Source organism: Tympanuchus pallidicinctus, unplaced genomic scaffold (genome assembly GCF_026119805.1).
Source record: "Tympanuchus pallidicinctus isolate F22 unplaced genomic scaffold, pur_lepc_1.0 scaffold1, whole genome shotgun sequence".
Classification (NCBI taxonomy): domain Eukaryota; kingdom Metazoa; phylum Chordata; class Aves; order Galliformes; family Phasianidae; genus Tympanuchus; species Tympanuchus pallidicinctus.
Window position 1 is genome coordinate 81,978,500 of NW_026294618.1, and position 18,626 is coordinate 81,997,125.

Genomic DNA, 18,626 nt, shown 5'->3' on the forward strand with positions numbered 1-18,626 from the left:
GTGTATCTTCTGAATTGTCAGAATACAGACAGTCTAATAGTAAGTGACCTAAACATAAAAGACTTCGCATTCAATAACTAGCTTTATCAAAATACCATTGAAGATGGCAAAACAACCATTAAGCTGAGTGCTAATGAGACAGAAAACAGCACTACACATCTGCATTTTATAGACAGAAAGCAAAGACACATTTGTTTTAAACAAACTGTATGTTGCGTGCATCTCAATCTTTCTGTTCCTAGGCCTATTTTATTCTTTTCATACAATTCATCAGCCTTAGGGAATTGACAAAACAACATATATATTTAAGAACACTCAGCTGTCCTGCAGACAGGATTCATAGAATCATTAAGGTTGGAAAGTACTCTAGGGTCAGCCAGTCCAACCACCAACCCAACATCACCATGCCCATGAGCCATGTCCCGCACTGCCACATCCGCATATTTCTTCAACACCTCCAAGGATGGCGATGACTCTACCACCTCCCTAGGCAGCCTCGTTCCAACACTTCACTGATCCTTCTGAGAAGAAATTTTTCCTAATTTCCAACTTGAAAGAAGCCAAGGAAATACCACACACCTGTAGAAATCACTTTCTGGGTCACTGTGCCTCAGTTGGAATGGCATTTTGGGGGGCTTGCTGTCCAGAGGAAGCAGGTCATCGGGGAGAGGCGGCGAGGCTGGACGAGAGGGCAGAGGTTCGTTGTCTTCTGTCTTGATGCCCTCTGCTTGCTGCTGGTTTTGTGCCTGGGCCATGGCGATGAGGCTGCGCAGCCGCCGGTTGTGCTGGATGAGCTGAATGGTGTGGATGGTGAGGCTGCAGGGCTCGGAGGGGACATCCAGCATGGTGGTGGGCCGCGGTTTGTTGGCTGACGGCTGGTGCAAAGGAGGGTCCTGCACCTCCACCGTGCGGAACTCCCGCTGCAGCAGGTCAAAAGAGCTGCGGTTGGCCTGGTTGGATGGCACCGGGATCTCGCCCCAGTAGCGCAGCATTGTGACACAGGATCGTCCTCACGGCACCGGGAAGGCTCCCCAACACGAGCTGTGGGGAGAAACTCTCAGCTTTGGGCAGCAACAGACTGGTGCCAGCCTCGGAATAGAGCAAATAACTGACGGCAAGAAAACTCTTCTGAAGTCACCGTGAGAAACCCAGCTTTCCAGACAGCATCAGGATGCAACGTCCGTGCAACAGATCGCACAGCTGCTTCTCCTAAGGGGGAAAGAAGAAAGCAAAGCAGCAGCGAGGAGGGAACGACTTTAAGCAGAACGGCGCTGCGCCCCAGCCCCGCACAGCGATCCGGGCTCTGACTGGCGCCGGGAAACTCGGCGGAGGGGAAGGCCGCAAGCTCGGCCCCGCCGTACCGCGCTCCCCTCCGCCCTACCGGAACTCGGCTTCGGTCCGCCGCCAAACGCGGCACCCCGCAGCAGCCGCGCTCCCGCACGGAGCTCCGACGGCCGCCGCCACCCTTCCCCGTTATCCTCCCGCCCACCCCCGCCGGTCTCGTCCCTCGCGCTACCCCCAGCCGTGGCCGAGGCGACGGTGCGAACCGCAGAGCCGCGCCCTTCCCTCCGCCCGGTACCACAGCCCCGGAGGCGCTCGTGCCCGGAGGACCCTATTTGGGGACGGACGAGACAAGATGGCGGAGGCCATGGAAACGGAGACCGAGCCCGCCGAGTTCAAGCGGCCGATCCGCCCGCTGCCCGTTCCGCAGAACGCCGAGCCCGGCCCCGCGCCCAGTCTCGGCCCCTCGCCCGGCCCCGTGCCGCCCCGCCCGGTCGCCTCAGTGCCGGCACCGCGCTACGAGGAGCCGCCGTGGGGCGGCCGCCCGCCCGCCGATGCCGGCTACGGGCTGGAGGTGCTGAAGGGCGGCGTGCTGCTGGGCTCGGTGCGGCTGGAGGGCGGCAGCTGGTTCCTGGTGGGGAGGCTGCCCGGCTGCGCGCTGGCCCTGGAGCATCCGTCGGTGTCGAGGCACCACGCCGTGCTGCAGTACCGCGGCCGCTCCTCCGACGGCCCCGACGCCGATGCCGGCTTCTACGTGTACGACCTGGGCAGCACGCACGGCACCTTCCTCAACAAGGCGCGGGTGCCGCCGCGCACCTACTGCCGTGTGCGGGTGGGCCACGGACTGCGCTTCGGCGGCAGCTCCCGCCTCTTCCTCCTGCAGGTGGGCCGGGAGAGGGGATCGGAGATTGCACGGCGGCTTCCCCCGGTCACACGCGGCAGTTCAGGTGGCTGTGCCCACACAGGGGCCTGGAGCGAGAGGGAAACGCTTCAGAGATGGGGGGGCGGTTCGACTGCACTCATATCAATTTAAGCAGGCTGCCCAGAGGAGCTGTGAGTGCCCCATCCCTGGAGGTGTCAAGGCCGGGTTGGATGAGACCCTGTGCAACCTGTGATGGTGGGAGCAGCCCTGCCCATGGCTGGGGCTTGGAAATGAGCGGGCTTTGAGGTCCTTCCATCCCAAACCATTTTGTGATTCCTTGTGCCCAAAAGAGGACTTAGCTGCTTGTTCCTCAAATGCTTCCATTGTGGCACTGGTGGAAATCCTTGCTTTCTGCCTTTAAAGCTGTGTTTGAGCTGCCTACAACTAAACAGTAATGCTCATCTCTTTTTGCCCCCTTTGGCCACTGAAATTGATATATCTGAGCATGCACTCTATAACAATTGGTCCAGTAATTCAGCTTTTACATGAGCACTGTGATCCGTTTATGTTACTACCTGTAATTTGCACTCCTATTGAAAAGAAGTGTTTTTTTTGTTTTTTTGTTTTTTTTTTTCTTATCTAAAACACTTTCATAAAGTTGTTCTTTGTGACATAGGGACCTGAAGAGGACCAGGAGTCTGAGTCAGAGCTGACCGTGACACAGCTGAAGGCACTGCGGAAGCAGCAGCAAGCAAAGCTGGAAAAGACCATGCTGGGAGAGGATTCTGATGAGGAAGATGAGAAAGAGGAGCAAGGAAATGAGAGCAGTCAGAATGTTGATATGAGCTGCTCATGGGGAATGGGTGAGTACTGATACATAGATGAGCTGATACACCTTGGGACACTTTTAAGTGAATTTTCAGTGAGCACTGGCATTGAAATTCCAGTTGGATTCCAAAGCCAGTTTTATAATCAACAAATATATAGATGTTATAATTATGAAATAAACTAGAGAGTTAGGCAAAGCAGGTTATAATAATAAAAAGCGAATAGATAGAAAGCTTACCTACATCCTGGGCTTGCTGCAAAACTGCAGAGGAGGGATCTCCAGAGAGATCCTTCCCCACTGGGAGTCAGCTCTTAAATGGGGTCTAGGAAGGTGGAGCCAGGCTCTACCCCTTCCAGCAGCACAGGTGAATTGCCTTGCTTGGTGGCTGACTCTCTGCTCACCTCAGGTGATCAATCAGAGTTTCAGGCTAGTTACCATACACCAGTGAATGTTTCTGAGTACAAATTGGCCCTTTTTAAAAATAGGAGTGCTGTGAGAAGGCAAAACAGGGAGAGGTTTTTTATTGTTTTTTTTTGTTTGTTTGTTTTGTTTTGTTTTTTTTTTTTAATTGGGGAAAAGGGGGTTTGTCTGTACTTCAAAAATGACATGAAACTGAGAGTTTAGTTTTTGCAGTGTTGTTTGGGTTTTTTTTTCCCATGTTGATGTCTTTGCGTGGCAGGTGGAATTTTAATACTTGAGACTGCTTATGCAAGGAGGCTGTCTTCAGGTTTTTAATATGAAGTCCACATCTTAAATAGTTATTAATGAGCTTTTCAGTACAAAATGGATTGTTTTGTGAGTTAAAATGTGTAAGCACATAAACCCTTGAAAGTGCAGAAACAGCACTGACATGTGCAAAACTGTATCTTAAAACAGAATAACTAATAAGTATTTTTTGATTGGATACAGAAACAGCTAAAGCTTATCATTGTAGGATGATGTAGCTGATACTTCTTTCAAAATGACAATATTTGAAACTATTTGGTGTTCTCATTCTAACTTTTCACCATTTTGTTTTTATTTTGTATGTTGCTCATCCAGGGGAGGATGCTGAGGAGGACGAGGCTGAAGAAAACCCTATTGCTATTGAATTTCAGGATGTACAAGATGCCTTCTATATGAAGGATCCCAGGAAGGCTCTGCAGGGCTTTTTTGACAGAGAAGGTATTTTTTACTTGTAGATTATTTTTGTTTAGTAGAGTTGGGTGTTTCCCATTTTTCTCTGGGAATTAAAGTGTGAAAGTAAAACTTTACATTGTGGGCAGGGCTTTTTGTTTTGTCAAGGTTTTGGTGTTTTTTGATTTCTAACTTCTCAACTGGAAGTTGCAGAGAGCACCTTGTGTTTCTCTGGAGTGGCACTCAAATCACATCCATCTTTTGAATCTATTGAAAAGTCCCAAACCATTAAATTCCAGATGGTGCTATTCAGGAGATAGAACTGGAAAGTATTGGAAGACAGTGAATGGATTCAAGCTTACCAATGGCTTAGGTACTTTTTAACATGAGAAATTAATCTTCAAGGGAAACAATATTTGTAAACCCAAAATGCAAACTGTTGTTGCCTCAGTATTATTTACTTCTGTGCCTGCAGGTGCAAGATTCTTTTTTTCTTTGATCTGTGTTCTACCAAACAGGTCACTTAAAGATCCTTGATTGTGAAAAATGTCCAAATGAGCTTACTATCAACTGAAGATCACATGGCCTAAAAAAAAAAAAAAAAGAAAAGAAAAAAAGAAAAGGCAAATTTTCTCTGCTCTAAAGTTTATTCCTTCTTACTTCATCTTTGCTAACTACATCAACTTTCATTTTTTCCTCTCCAGGAGAAGAGTTAGAATACGAATATGATGATCGTGGGCACAATAGCTGGCTATGCAGGGTTAAGTATGTATAACTTCATTCACTTTTGTACGTAGAAACTGGCTTCATTGAATTTACAAACAAAAACTGAAGGAACTACTTGTCTATCATGCTTGCCAAGGAAGCCAGCCAGAATTAGACTTAAGTCCTGATACTAAAAAGGTCAAGGATCAGCGTCTACTTCAGTGTCTACTACTTTTTCCTGATCTGTCAGCATTTAATGCTACTAAAAGATCAAAATTGGGAAAACATGACTGCAGGTTCTCTCAGTTCCCCTTGTTTTCAGAAATATGTGAAATTGAAATGCAAGACAAGTAACTAGGAAGCAGTGTTTTAATTCCTAATGGAAAAGAAGATGGAAAAAAGCATTTATTCTACTATGCACCCCAGTTCAGTTATGTGATGGTATAATGTAGTTTTTGTTGAATCCCTTCCACTGGCCAGTAACATCATTCCCTTGCTAAGCAGGAGAAGGTGAGCAGGTGAGAAGTAAGCAGGATAGGTGTCAAATAGCAGGCACAACATCTCATCATTTCTTAAGGAAGCTTTGCTTCAGTATGGCACAAAGTATTTGTTACTGGTGTTGTGTAGATACAAGAGGAATGTGAATGGAGGAAGATTTCTTGTTTGGGCTAGCAAAATAAAAATCTGCTTAAGCTTAGAAAGTGCGTGCTTGTGTTTGGGTTAGTAGTGTATCAGATGAAATGTAAAAATAGGTAACCCACAAAAAAAGACTATAGAGAGGTGGAAGAAACAATGTCAGCATGACAAGCACAGTATGTGAGTAGCATCCATGAAAAGCTGTTTCTGTTGAAGCTGTTCTGTAATCCTTTGAACTGAACAGATTGCCTGTGGACGATGCATCAGGGAAGCAGCTGGTAGCAGAGGTTCTCCATTCAGGAAAGAAGAAAGAAGCAATGATCCAGTGTGCACTGGAAGCTTGCAGGCTACTGGATGCTAGGGGAGTATTGAGGCAAGAAGCAGGTAAATAACCTGTTAAATGCTGAGCTAGTTCTAAAAAAAACCTGACGCTCTAGGAATTCAAGATTGCTCTACTGAATTTCTTTGACTTCTCAGTGGCCTGTAAATCATTTTGTTCCTTGCTTTCCTCCCTTAAACTTTTCCCAGTATCTCGAAAAAGGAAGTCAAAGAATTGGGAAGATGAGGATTTTTATGACAGTGATGATGACACCTTCCTTGATCGAACTGGTGCTGTAGAAAAGAAGCGACTGAACAGAATGAAAAAAGCTGGTAAAATAGAAGAAAAACCAGAGACTTATGACTCACTGGTAAGAATAATTATGACATGCCAGGCCTATTCTTTAATGAATGTATAATTACTAAGAAGGAAAGTTTAAAAACATTTCCAGATCTTTTTTTGTTGTTGTTGTTGTTAGCCTGAACTCTAGTATTATTTCAGATCTTTATTAATGGACCAGGTTAACACTGATGGTTATAGAATGCAATGCTTTTTAAAGTCTTGAGAGAAAAAGAATTGGATCTAAAAGAAACCTTAATATCAGAAAGTAATTTGTTACTTAAACATAATACTTGATGTACATCACACAAACCATTACTGGGACTGGTACTAACTCATACCTATCTGCTGCCTTATGCAAAAAGGATAACTGCTATGGAGCATGAACTGCCTTGTTACCAGGAACTGTCACAACTTAAAACCAAGTTAGCCTGCAAAGAAGTAGTCTTCAGCTGCTTCAGCTTCTTCAGAGAGGAGGGTTCAGTTCTTGAGGTTCTGTCACTGTATACAGTCTTTAATTATAATTAACTGTATTACAGTCTTTAATTTGTCCCAAACTAGGAGAGACAAGTGAACTGTAAGTTCTACACAGGCAATAGAGTGTGGGAGAAGCAAGGAGGTGGGTGTAGGGAGGTTTGGAGGATTGTAATGATGGCAGAACATAGCTCTAAAAGCATTACATGTTCTCTTGTGTTTCAAGAAGTTCTTTCACACTGTTCAAATAACTTTCTGATATAATCTAGAACATTCTTAAAAACAATGTTTTTCATCCCACAAATTCCTGATCAAAAATGAGAAAACAGAAAAATAGAAACAATGTGGTAGGCTATTTGAGGAACGTTTAGAAGGAAATCTTTAAGTAGGTAAAAATCTCACAAGTGTGTTTTTTTTCTCATAGGTTACAAAGCTAAAGGAGGCTGAAAATGAACTCTCTGAGATAACAGAAAAGCTGAAGGCTTCGGGGAAAGGTGGGACACAAAGTCTCTGATTGTAGTGCTTTTCATTAAAAAAAGAAAGAAACAACAAATGAAAATGCATTTTTGTATATCATAGAATCATGCTTAAGTGCATTTTTTCATATCCCCTTTTCACAAAAGGGCAGGAAAGTGTGCAGGTAACAGAGTTATCTGAAGGAGGGTGCTTGGTGCTCATCATCCAGTATTTATGTGCTGTTATGTGTTTAATCACTTATTAATGAATGCAACTTTTTCCAGAAGTATACCACATCAAAGGTAAAGGGGAGAGCATACCTGGAACATAACAGGGTGAACATTATTACTGTTCATCTGCCGATAATAGCAAAACTGACCCAATTCAAACACTGCATTTTTCTATCTCTTCCAGAACCATTTATAAGGGACAAGCCAACGACTGAAAGAGAAAAGACAGTATTTTTCATTTCACTTCTCTCATTGCAAGTGCATCCTAAAAAGGAAAGCTCACTGAGCTTGCTAGCTAGGGAATCCTTCAGGCTTTCAGGATTATTTCTGTGTATGAAGGCAGACCACTTCCTAAGTGGGAAAATATATCTGCTAGTAACTTTTGATTTTAAAGCATTCTACACAGAGAAGTACATTTTAATTTAAATTACTGATAACAGCTTGTGGAATAAAAGGAAGGCATGAAGGAAACCTTTTTTAGGTTGGTTCACAATACAAAAAGCTTTCTAACCAAATCAACTTTATTAAAGGCCGTTTTTGTCAGAACTTCTTCAGCAAACCTGCAATCTGCAAGAAGACAGCAATCTGACAGCAGAGCTCTTTTGTGAATTATGTGTATGCTTTCCTTCCTGGTTATTCAGAGCTGCACCCAAACACATTGGAACGAATGTTTGTGTTGATGATTGATTCTACTAAATGACAGTTCAGAAAACCTTACTGTTTCACTGAGTCAACGGATCAGTTCAGTGCCTTTGAAATAAATGTTTTCAAAGTGAATTTACTGAAAAGTAGTACATGACCAACTAACCAGTAGGAGAAGCTAATGGTGTGAGATGGGTAATTCCCATCTCTCATGTGTCACGAAGCTTTTGTTTCTTGTTTTTCAACAAGGATGATTGAAATACAGACTAGGAGAACAAAGAATCAGTTCATTTATAGACTGCTACTAACACCATATAATTCCAATGATATGTTGTCATAGTTTGGTAAATTGTAGCTTGTTATATAGCTAGTTTAAAGCCTCAGAAAAATAGCAATTTCAGCACTCAAAAGTTAGCTTTAACAGCCTGTAAGGTACTGCAATACAAAATGGTTCAGTATCAAATGCAAACTTCCTAAAACTAGGCCAGGATAGAACAAAGTATTCTGCCATGAGTTTGTGCGTGTGTTTTAGTTGCTTGTATTTTCTCAGATTTCTTTGGTTGCCTCAGGTTAATCAGAGATGTGGAATACATCTTTAAGACGGGAGCATACGTACTGGTCGTGAGTGATCCATGTACTCTCTGGAGCTGTCTGGCACAGTTGCAGCATTACATATAGTTTCAGAGCTGTAAGGCATTTTGTCTGGCTCTTTCTAAGAGAGACCAATGAGTGAATGAGTGGCTAAATTGCAACACCTCTCACCAAGCACTCGGCGAAATTAAGTGGCTGTTGAAAAAGTCTCTGTGACAGTTCATAAATTGTCCATTAGAGTTTTTCAGAACTAACTACAAACAGACTGACTTGGCTTCTCCTAATTCACTGACACAACTGAATGAAAAAAACAAAACCAAAAAAGAACACACAGAGGTTTTCAGTCTCATTTTTGGTTGCCAGTTCAGAGGAAAATTATTGCTAAGCCGATGGTGCAGTAAATAGCCCAATAGCTTTTTATTCCCTGGAATGTTAAGTATAATAGCCAGGATTGATTCACCTCCCAGCAATATCAAATTTCTCTTAAATAGCTTGGAAAAGGGCTGCAGCAGATACTGTATGCTAAAAGTAACCCTGTGTGCTCAACTACCTGATGTAAGGCACTGTGGGTGGAATCAGAGAAGCCTGTTTGCTAAGAGGATCATCTGACACAGTGAAGATCATCCAGTGAAGCACCCTTATGCTGGTCTGGGACTAAAGTAGTGAGCTGTGAAACTGCAGTTCCTTCAGCTGTTCTGAATTACCTGACTAGACATGAAATGCTACCATTGCAATTCAATGCTTCAATTAAATGGTCGTTCCTCTCAGCTTCTGCTGGCTGATTCAGACTGCTTATTAACTGACTTTTCAATGATCATCTCTATCTAAGTTCATACACGCAGCTAGGAAAGACTATGTCTGAGCTTTTATAACATTTCATTGTTATTTATATTTGGTTGAAGATGGATGCTCTTGTCTTTTGGAGCCTATTAATCTTGTGTGTCTTCAGTTATTGTTGTGGCTTTTTATGATTGCAAAATGCAAACTAGGTTTGGTCTCCAAATCAGAAACATCCTTTCCATTTGAGTACATTGGAAAATGTTGGACTTATTAGACTTTTGTGTAAACATTTCATGTCACGTACAACTGCTTAAGTATATACTCATAACAATAATTCAGATTTGTGCATATTTAAAATTGCAAGTGCTACTTAATCAGCTACAGCTGAATTAAATTAACTCACTAGTCACAATTATTCATGTGCATAAAAAGATAAATGCTTGTAAAGCTGCAAATAAATATCAGATTTGCCAATTTTTAAAGTAGAACAGCAGAAGACTGCTTGTGTAAAGGTGTTAATGGCAACAATGTTTTTCTTTGCCTCTAAGTTATTTTTGAGCATAATAGAAAAACATTTGAAGCAGTGTCCAAGCCCTGGAAAAGTTTTCCTGGTTTGCTTTGTTTATAAATTCCTCGTGTTAGAACTGTGTATTTATTTCTCTTACTTGTTAGAGCTTGAGCTTTTTCCTCTCGAGTTGTATTTTAGTTAGTCAAATATGCATAGAAATACTAATATCTGAAATAAGATGAAGTAAAAGGACTGTTGGTTTTTGTTGTTCTCCACCTCTGCCTTCCCCTCTCGCCCCCCAAGTACAGGGCAATGTTTTCTTGTTACAAAATCAAGTCAAAACACAGGTAGATTTTATGTGGTTGTAGAAAACTATTCTCATACATACTCAGTCCTTCAGAGATGGGAGGCAGCATCATGTGATTCATTTTTAGGTTTGCAAATGTAATTACATCAGCCTTCCAGGAAAGCCAAAACAGGATTCCCCATGCAGTGGTGTGGGATACATTGTAGCTGTGTTTATTTTTGGACTGTGACTACAAAAAGGACCCAACAGCCACTTTTTTTTTTTTTAGAGACAGCAGATCTTGAACTGAGATGACCAATGTACATTATGGACAGATTTGCTCGTAAATAAACATTCAATTTTGAGAGGTTTTGATATCTAAGTGGCTTAAGATTTACTGTTAGGCTTTGTTAGGAGAAATGTTTTCATCCTTCCAGATCTGTCAACCTCCATTATTTCCCATTCAAAAAGATTTTCCAGAGAAGATAGTCATTCCTGTATATGTTATATTCCTCCCTTTAGTCTCGTTTCCCCCCTCACAACGATATGCCTCTTACCATTATCTTGCCTAGGCCAATCCCAGCCAGCAGCTCAAGATTCCTTGGACGAATTCATGACAGAAATAAAATCAGGAAGCACCTTAGACAGCGTGACTCGAAAGAAACTTCATCTGCGGTCATTTGAGTTGAAGAAGGAGCAGCAGAGGCTGAAAGGGTTAATAAAGCTCGTCAAGCCTGCAGAACTGCCTGAGCTGAAGCCCCCGTAAGTTTTGGATAAAGTTTGAAAAAAATCACTGTTGTTACTTTCTATGGGCAATTGTGCACCTTCCCATTAAGTAGACAGTTTCCCAAATGCAAAAGCAACAATGCCTTCACAACTACCTGCCCTGTCCCTAACGAGCCACTGCTGCTTCTGTGGCCAAGGTAGATGCACTGCAGGTGGAGGTAAGCCCAGATGAGAGCTGGAAGGAGCTGGAAGCCTGGTGTCAGCTTTTTCTTTTTTTTTTTTTTTCTTTTTTTTTTTTCTTTTTTTTTTTAAACTATTTCTCCCAATTTGTATCCAGAAGGAACTGAAGAATTTTACAGTACTTCTTACAATATGAAACTCATTTTGTGAAAGGTAGAAGTCAAGTGCAATGGCTGTTCAAATACTGCACAGCTATTCATGGGAGCGTGTGCTGGGCTCATCACTTGCTAATGGCAACTTAGAGGTTTAACTAGAGGTTTAATTGCTTAACTTGTTTAAATTGAGGTTTGGCCTCCAAGTGTTTATATGTATACACATACATATTATACATATGTAAGTATATAAGGGCATTTGAATTTGAGAGATAGGTGTTTTTTTTCTCTCCTGTTATGGCAAGTGTCTGACTCCTAAAACAGACGTGTAGGATGGAGGAGTCATCTCCTGAAAGCTCCTCTTTAAATGTTGCAAGTGAGAGAAATAGTCTTTATGCAAACATCTTTATTTGTTTGCATTTGTAAATATAAGACTTGATTGATACTCTATATTGACTCTGTATTGACTAGATTGATACTCTATACTGCTTTTCTTTGTATCTAATTTTCATTAGGACTGGGAGTTACAGTCTGGAAGCAAACAGCAAGTCTAAAAAGATTACCCTCCCTCTCTTCGGTGCTATGAAAGGGGGGAGCAAATTCAAGCTGAAAACTGGAAGCCTAGGGGTAAGTGCTCTGGGTCAGGCACTAGTTCTCAGACATCATCTCAGGCTATGGAGCCTGCAGGTGGAAACTGCTTTATCACATGTACAAAAACACCATGAGGAGCAAGATTGGAGCAGTGGAGAAATGTGCAGGGCAGCAAGCATTTACTGTCAGACTCAGTGTTGCTCCTGGGAAAAGCCTGCATTCTCTAACTATGGGTTAGACATCCTTTTTCCTCTTCCACCTCTGCCAATATCTTTTCCTTTACAACTTCACTAATTTTCATCCTGTGAGTGTTCTCTACCTGTGACTGTAACATGCATCCTTTGTCCTGTAACAAGTACTGGTGACATCTACTTCCATATTATCCTCGTATTAACGCACAATTGTTTGTCGTGCAGAAGTTGCCTGACAAGCGTCCACATGTTCCTGAAAGTTTGTTAAAAATGAAAGATGATGGACCTGAGGAGGAGGAGGAGGAAGAAGAGGAAGAAATTGAGGAGGAGCAGAAAGTAGATGCAGTAAGCAGCAGAACATCAGATGTGGAGATGAAGGTGACAGTAGAGGAAGAAACAGGAAAAGAAGCAAATGGTCCCAATGGTTCTGCCTGTAATAACGAGAAACTAGAATCTCTTCAAGACGGTAAATGATGAGTTTTGATTTTTCCAGTAGCAAACCTGAGCCTGGAACTACTGATTTTCTTGTCTAGAGCTATGGGAATCCTCTAAGATTTTGGTCACAGGTTTTCCAACAGCTTATAGCTTTTCCACAGATTTTTGCCATGAATCCAACATTTGTATGGAAGCAGGGGAGAAACAGGTGAGTTTCACTTGGCTCAAGTTGGAAATCTGCTTGGCAGTCAGTTTTTCCACACTTTTGGTAAAACAGCAATAATCTCCTGGACTCAAGAATGGTCATATTTTGATAAGTCTTGCTTTCATTAGGGTGAGTGTCCATGTGATAGCAAATGTAATGTGTTCTTGGCAGGGAGAGGTATTTCATAAGAAAAGAAATGCCTATGTGAAGTTTTAGACAGCTTGTAAGGAGGAAAGTAATTTAGTAAGTAGGAACGAAGAGGTATTTCCTTTGCACCTATGTAGTTTGTCTATAACACATCCTTTTTTAAGTTAACTTGATCACAGAATCACAGAATTGTAGGGGTTGGAAGGGACCTCTAGAGATCATCGAGACCAACCCCCCTGCCAAATGTATTGATGTATGCAAAAGCTTAGTAATGATGGTGTGTTTGGTGGCAGAAACCTAATTCTACCTTCAGAATTCTAATTGTCAGAATGTTGGGCAGGTTGCTCTTGAAAAGTATGTTTTAACTGATCACAAGTTTTCCTTTATTACTGTATTGCAATGGATTTAGATGAAGTAACGTGAAGGACTTCTAAGAGAAAACTTCTTCCTGAAACAAACATAGCTAAGAGTTCCTTTTAAGTTTATTTTCCTCAGGGATGCTAGCACTCCTACTTGGAGTTGCTGCATAGCATTCACATGACTCCTTTTATGTATTTAACAGGAGTTAGTTTTCAGCCTGAGCCAAAGATACTAAGGAAGAAATCTCAGGTGGGACCTTCACAAGAGAAACCTCAAGGTGAGATGTACAATTTAGATTACTGCAGTAAAGTAGCAATTACATTCAGAAACTGCCTAAAGGAATTAGTGCTTTCTTATTAGGAGAAAGAAACTAAGCCTTATTTTAGACTCTAGAATCAGAATGAAGGATTGTTTTGCTTTTAATAATCATTAACTGCATTGACATTCTTTGTTTAAAAAAAGAAGTAGGACTGTAAATATAATGCATTTCCCCCCCCCCCCCACCTTTTACTTTCTTGCACTAAGTTGTGTCACTTTGTAAAAGGAAAGTTCTGCCATTCTGTACTGTCCACTACTATATCATGTTAGTTAGCACTCTTAATGACCCAAATTACCCCTCTACTTGAACGTGCACACACAAAAAAGTCAGTTCTCAAAATGAACAGTGTGTGTGTGTGTGTGTGTGTGTGTGTGTGTAACGAGCAACTGGAGAGAGCTGTTTGGATTTTCTATTTTTTCCCTAACTCAAGTTCTTTTAGTGCATGTTTTCCTGTCCTCATCATCACGTCCATAGACTTAAGTCAGAAAGGTCAGTATCTCATAGATTAAGAGGCAAAAAAGTCAGAGATACTTTTCTTTTATTTCCTCTCACCAACATTACTGTAAAATGATAAAGAAAAAACATTATGGTCCTATGTAGTGAGCTGTGATGGATATATTCCAAAGGAAATACGTCTTCATGTGAGCTTATTTCTGATATAAGTTTCTAATGCATCTTAAATCTTTTTTTTTCTTTTTTTTTTTTCCCCCCTCAGTGTCTGAGGCAGTATGCAAGGAATCCAGAGAGACATCTGAGGAAGTTAAGAAAACTAATACTTCAAGCAAGGTCAGTTACAACTGTGTCTCCTGCAGCCTAGGAGTTTTAAGGAATCACTTGGTAGATTCCTCGTTAGTGAAATAGTAATAGTAACATAGAACTACACATTGACATTGGATGCAGCTCATGAAGTCTCTGGTGAGAAGGTAAAGCACAGTATTTCAAGCATAACAGGGGTGTTCTGCAAAGCTGAAGTAAGCTAACAAGGCTTCCCAATTGAATCACAAATTTATTTTTCTAGCTTTTTGCTTGGAAGAGCTGAAGTTAAGCCTCTGGTAATTGCTTCTTTTCCTTTATCACAAGTGTTGTAGAGCGTAGGTGATCTCTGGGCTTTCAAAGTGGTATTGCAAAACTTTCATGGAGAAAAGCCTGGGAAACACGGACTGACACAGGACATGCTGGACTAAAATTGTAGCTAGTCTGTATTGCCATTACCAAGCCTCATTCCTTTCACTGAGATACGGTAAGATATCTAACACGACTATTGTTTTTTGCAACCTAATTATTATTAAATTTGAGTGGATATACCAAATAACGTGTTCTCCATGCATAAGATTTGCAGTAAAATGTAAAGTATGAGTCTTCCATGTTCTAGGACAGAGGAAAATGTTGCCTTCCTGGAAAAGGTGGGAAGGAACTTCTCTGATGGTTTGCACTTAGCCTAGTGCTTGTGAGGCTCCTCCCTTTACAGTGCATCCCATCCTTATGCTGGCTGCCAGAGACAATTACTCTAGTTGGTGGGCCATGAGTTCTGAGCATTATGATAGTTTTTTGTAGTGGCCATTGAGTTTTAGCCTTGTTTAGCCTATTTAAAGAAACTTAACTCCCTGTACCATGCGTATGCTGCTGCTGCTCTTACTAGCTCTGGCAAAGGACCCAAGGATTTTGGAGACGAGGCCTTTAGAATCATCCTTTCTTACTGGCCTGAAGTATAAAGAAGGTAAGGGTAAACTTAGCCTGTTAGAGCCCATCCATTTCTATGGATGTGGTAGAACAAGGCAGCTTCTCATGCTGAAGCAGTCAAGTCAGCACCTCTCATCAGTACAGAGTTCATCTAACACTGAGCATTCTCCAAATACCAGATGGCTTAGCTGTATTCGCTCTCCCATTACAAATCACTTTTTCCGCAGGCTCTGCCTGCTACCAGGCTCAGATCTTGCATGGAAAATATCAACCTGAAGTCAGCCTATGTTTTTTTCTCTTCAGCTATTTGAAGAATATCTTCAAATTATACAAAACAGGAAAAGCAATTGTTTTTTGGTTTTTTTTTAAGTGGCTCTTTTCAAACTGCATTTAGAAACTCTTCAGCTCCAGTATAATGTTTTTTAGAAACATTATAGAAGAACTCTCTTAGAGGTTTACTTGGGGAAAGAAAGCTTTTTGAGGGAATGAAAAATTGCTTCAACTGCATAACTTAGGACTGTGTCACAGCACTACAGAGCAATGGAAATCAGTGCTAAGTGGGTACATTTTGAACTCTGAAACCTTTCACTTTACAGTGGTATGGTTTTATTTGTGAGCTGCCTGTACGTGTTGAAAACAAAAGGCATCAAGAAAATGCTGATGTGACCAAAAGCTGTCATACAGCTGTGTCAACGGTAGCTTATTTTTGTTTGCTTTAAATATTGCAGTGATGCCAGTAAGACCTCACAAAAATTGGTTTTCTTTTGAAAGACTAAGTTATGGCTGAACTTTCATTTAAAAGTATATAACAGGTATATAGTATTTCTACAGGTACATAGTATTTCTACGAGTCACATTAAACTTGAAGTTTTTGGTGGGACTGTGCTATGAGAGCACCAAAGTACTTCAAAATCCTACTCTAAAGCTTTGCACTGCATAAAGAAACTCAGTGTTGAATGACACTGCCAAATATTAGAGTGAGACAAACTGTCTGGAAGTGGAGCTGTGAAAGCAAGTGGAGAGCTTTCTTTGAAACCAAATGTTCTCAAGTATACTTCTGTTACTCAGTAAAGTTGTGGAATGTTGCATTGAATTCATATTCCCTGACTAGTCTGCCCAGCTCTACTGTCTGAATGCCATTGATAACTGGATTTGGTGCTGGCAATAGACTGTTTTGAGAGGGACTCTGCTCTAGACAATCTCCAGAGATCCAGTCTAACCATTGGTTCTGCAACACTACTGGAAATAAACTGAAATAGAGTGTTTACTGTTTGTTTTAGTCCACAACCATTGTAGAAATAAACCTTATCTGTCAGTGTTTGTATTTGGATTAATGAGAGGTTTTTTGACTGACACATTGCTGAATTGGCACAGCACCTTAAAAGGCTCTTCTCCTTCTGCAGGTCCAACAACCTTTTTTTTCCTCACAATACCCAGATGATGACCCAGACTACTGCATTTGGATTCCTCCTGCAGGTATTGACTATTTCTTTGTTTTTTTTCATATAATTTGAGAATCTAACAAATAGTCAGGGTGTTCCTGTAACGTATTGAGGAAAAAGTAACATGGGAATACTTCACTGAGAACACAACAATTTTTGGCTTGTTATGCTCCATATTTATTTCTTATAGCACCATATGGTACCAAGTCTATAGCAGCTTCACCTCAATGGTCAGGTGCACCTGAACTCTGGTTTTCAGTTTTCTAACACTTGGGAGACCTAACTGTATTTGCATACAGTGACACATCTGAAAGAAAAGCTTAAAACTTCACTAAAGATAAATATTCCAGCAACCTCAGCATTCCCAGTTCTTATGGAAGCCTGTGAAATCTGAAAGTGTTCTGCAGATTTCTGTAAATACAAACTTTGGGGCATCTTTTAGAGAAAAATCTTGCTAATTCTTTTGTGAAGACGAGCTAAAACTGAACATCTTCATTCCAGAGTGTTTTTAGTGAATTATTCTTAGTTGCTCCAAAACTGAAAATTTATTTTTGTGCATAGGAGTTTCTATAATGAGATCAAAGCTCAACTTTCATTTACGAGATTCACGATTATAACTTTTATTAAGGCTGTTGCAGCCTTACAGTGTGGGCAGATTCCAAGGGCAGTAGGTAAGTAAAAGTTAAGTAAACTGCATCCATAAGAGGGAGCTCCTTTTTCTCTCTCTACAGTCAGCTGTCTCAATAAGGATCCCAGGAAAAGAAGAGAAACAAATCAGGAATAGATGAAGTTTTGACACTAATATTAATGTTGTGTTAAGAGGAGTTATACATCAAAAGACAATTTGGTCTCTAGTATCCATTCCGGGTTTTATTCCTGTCTGGCAGGTGCTGGCTAGAGAATAATACTTGTCTACAAATGTGTCTTGTGCTAGTTTTTTGGTAGGTTATGCTGTTGTCCTAAATGTTTATCTTTGTTCCTTAGATCAGAGTGGTGATGGCAAGACGCATCTCAATGAGAAATATGGCTACTAAACTTCAAGCTCCCAAGAACAGATCTGAAGCTTGAAGGTCTGCTCTACTTCAGACTCTTTCACCACCCATTGAGTGATAAAACAGATGGGTTTTCAGACTCTTTTCCAGCTGTGCTGGCCGTGAGCTTTGTGTCCTGTTGTTTGTCTTCCAAATACTTGTAAAAACAAAACAAAACAAAAAAGCTGACTCCTGAGCCCACATATTCTTCTGCCTTATCTCTCTATTGTTAGCCTTGTTATCTTTATTTGGTGTGAAACTGCAGACTCATTTCTCCTTTTGTAAATTAAAAAAGATTAAAGATGTTAAACACCTCTACATTTCCAGGCTTGACATTTAATTTAGGTTGGTTTTATGCAATTAAACTGACACTACTGTTTTGCTTCTGATATTGGTTGAAAATAGCATCAGGGTAAACAAAACCTGAAAGTTCTTAAGGGGATAAGGAGAGCTCAAGGACCTCAAAGAGCACCTAGTTTCAATCCCCCTGCCACGTGCAGGCTTGCCAACCACCAGACCAGGCTGCCCGGAGCCACATCCAGCCTGGCCTTGAACGCCTCCACAGATGGGGCATCACAACCTCCTTGGGCAACCTGTTTCAATGCGTCTCCACCTTCTGATTGAAAAACTTTCCTCCTACTATCTAACCTAACCTCAGGTTAACTTGCAGCACATCCTCAGACAAGGGGGATCTCACTCTGTATGACTCTCCTGTGCACCAACCTCTCCATTTTCCACACAGAACTCATTTGCCACATTCAACAGCTCTACATCAGTCAGAGCCCTTGCTGCTGTAAGCACTGTGAGACTTCCAGCAAAACAGAGACTAGAATTTCTGTCTGTGACTTAAGAAAGATGATTGACTGCAGGGCCTTACACAGCCCATTCCCAGCAGCTTTTACTGCCGCCGTAGACAAACAGGAAGACCAATACCAAGTCAAGACCAAAACTTCAGTGCTCTCTCACTCTAGACTGTAGACCGTATCAGTACACTTATACAGCTTCTCTCTGAATACACAGTACCTAGACTCATAGTGAAAGGCTGTTTGAAGCTGTGCATGCTGACAGCTTCAAGACACAGCTAGAAAAAGAAGTGACTAAGATTTAATATCT

General features: G+C 41.5%; 2 protein-coding genes across 5 annotated transcripts in view; one reads left to right on the forward strand and one right to left on the reverse strand.

Moving 5' to 3' along the window:
* SUPT7L (SPT7 like, STAGA complex subunit gamma) overlaps positions 1 to 3,272 on the reverse strand; it is an 18,050-nt gene extending 14,778 nt beyond the window's left edge. The window contains exons 1-2 of one of the 4 annotated variants that reach the window (XM_052683319.1): positions 3,210 to 3,272; positions 580 to 1,209 (exon numbers count right to left, since the gene is read on the reverse strand). In XM_052683319.1, coding sequence (XP_052539279.1) covers positions 580 to 992 — 413 coding nt within the window. In that variant the 5' untranslated portion in view covers positions 993 to 1,209; positions 3,210 to 3,272. Of the gene's footprint in view, positions 1 to 579; positions 1,443 to 1,516; positions 1,613 to 3,209 lie in introns of those variants that run through there. The other 3 variants (XM_052683324.1, XM_052683312.1, XM_052683333.1) reach the window with 3 other exon arrangements.
* SLC4A1AP (solute carrier family 4 member 1 adaptor protein) lies at positions 1,609 to 17,831 on the forward strand. Its single transcript, XM_052683262.1, has 14 exons — positions 1,609 to 2,164; positions 2,820 to 3,006; positions 4,014 to 4,136; positions 4,793 to 4,853; positions 5,674 to 5,813; positions 5,958 to 6,118; positions 6,986 to 7,055; positions 10,627 to 10,816; positions 11,628 to 11,739; positions 12,120 to 12,360; positions 13,244 to 13,318; positions 14,076 to 14,146; positions 16,444 to 16,516; positions 17,467 to 17,831. Exons 1-14 carry the CDS (start codon positions 1,637 to 1,639, stop codon positions 17,514 to 17,516), a joined length of 2,082 nt encoding a protein of 693 aa, XP_052539222.1. The 5' UTR covers positions 1,609 to 1,636; the 3' UTR covers positions 17,517 to 17,831.
* Positions 17,832 to 18,626: the final 795 nt, after the last annotated feature.

Bases quoted from the DNA above. Each gene is read 5' to 3' on its own strand.
- SLC4A1AP (XM_052683262.1), top strand. From the start codon at position 1,637: ATGGCGGAGGCCATGGAAACGGAGACCGAGCCCGCCGAGTTCAAGCGG. The intron at 11,740-12,119 runs GTAAGTGCTCTG...TTTGTCGTGCAG, and splicing joins TGAAAACTGGAAGCCTAGGG to AAGTTGCCTGACAAGCGTCC. The intron at 13,319-14,075 runs GTGAGATGTACA...TTCCCCCCTCAG, and splicing joins TTCACAAGAGAAACCTCAAG to TGTCTGAGGCAGTATGCAAG.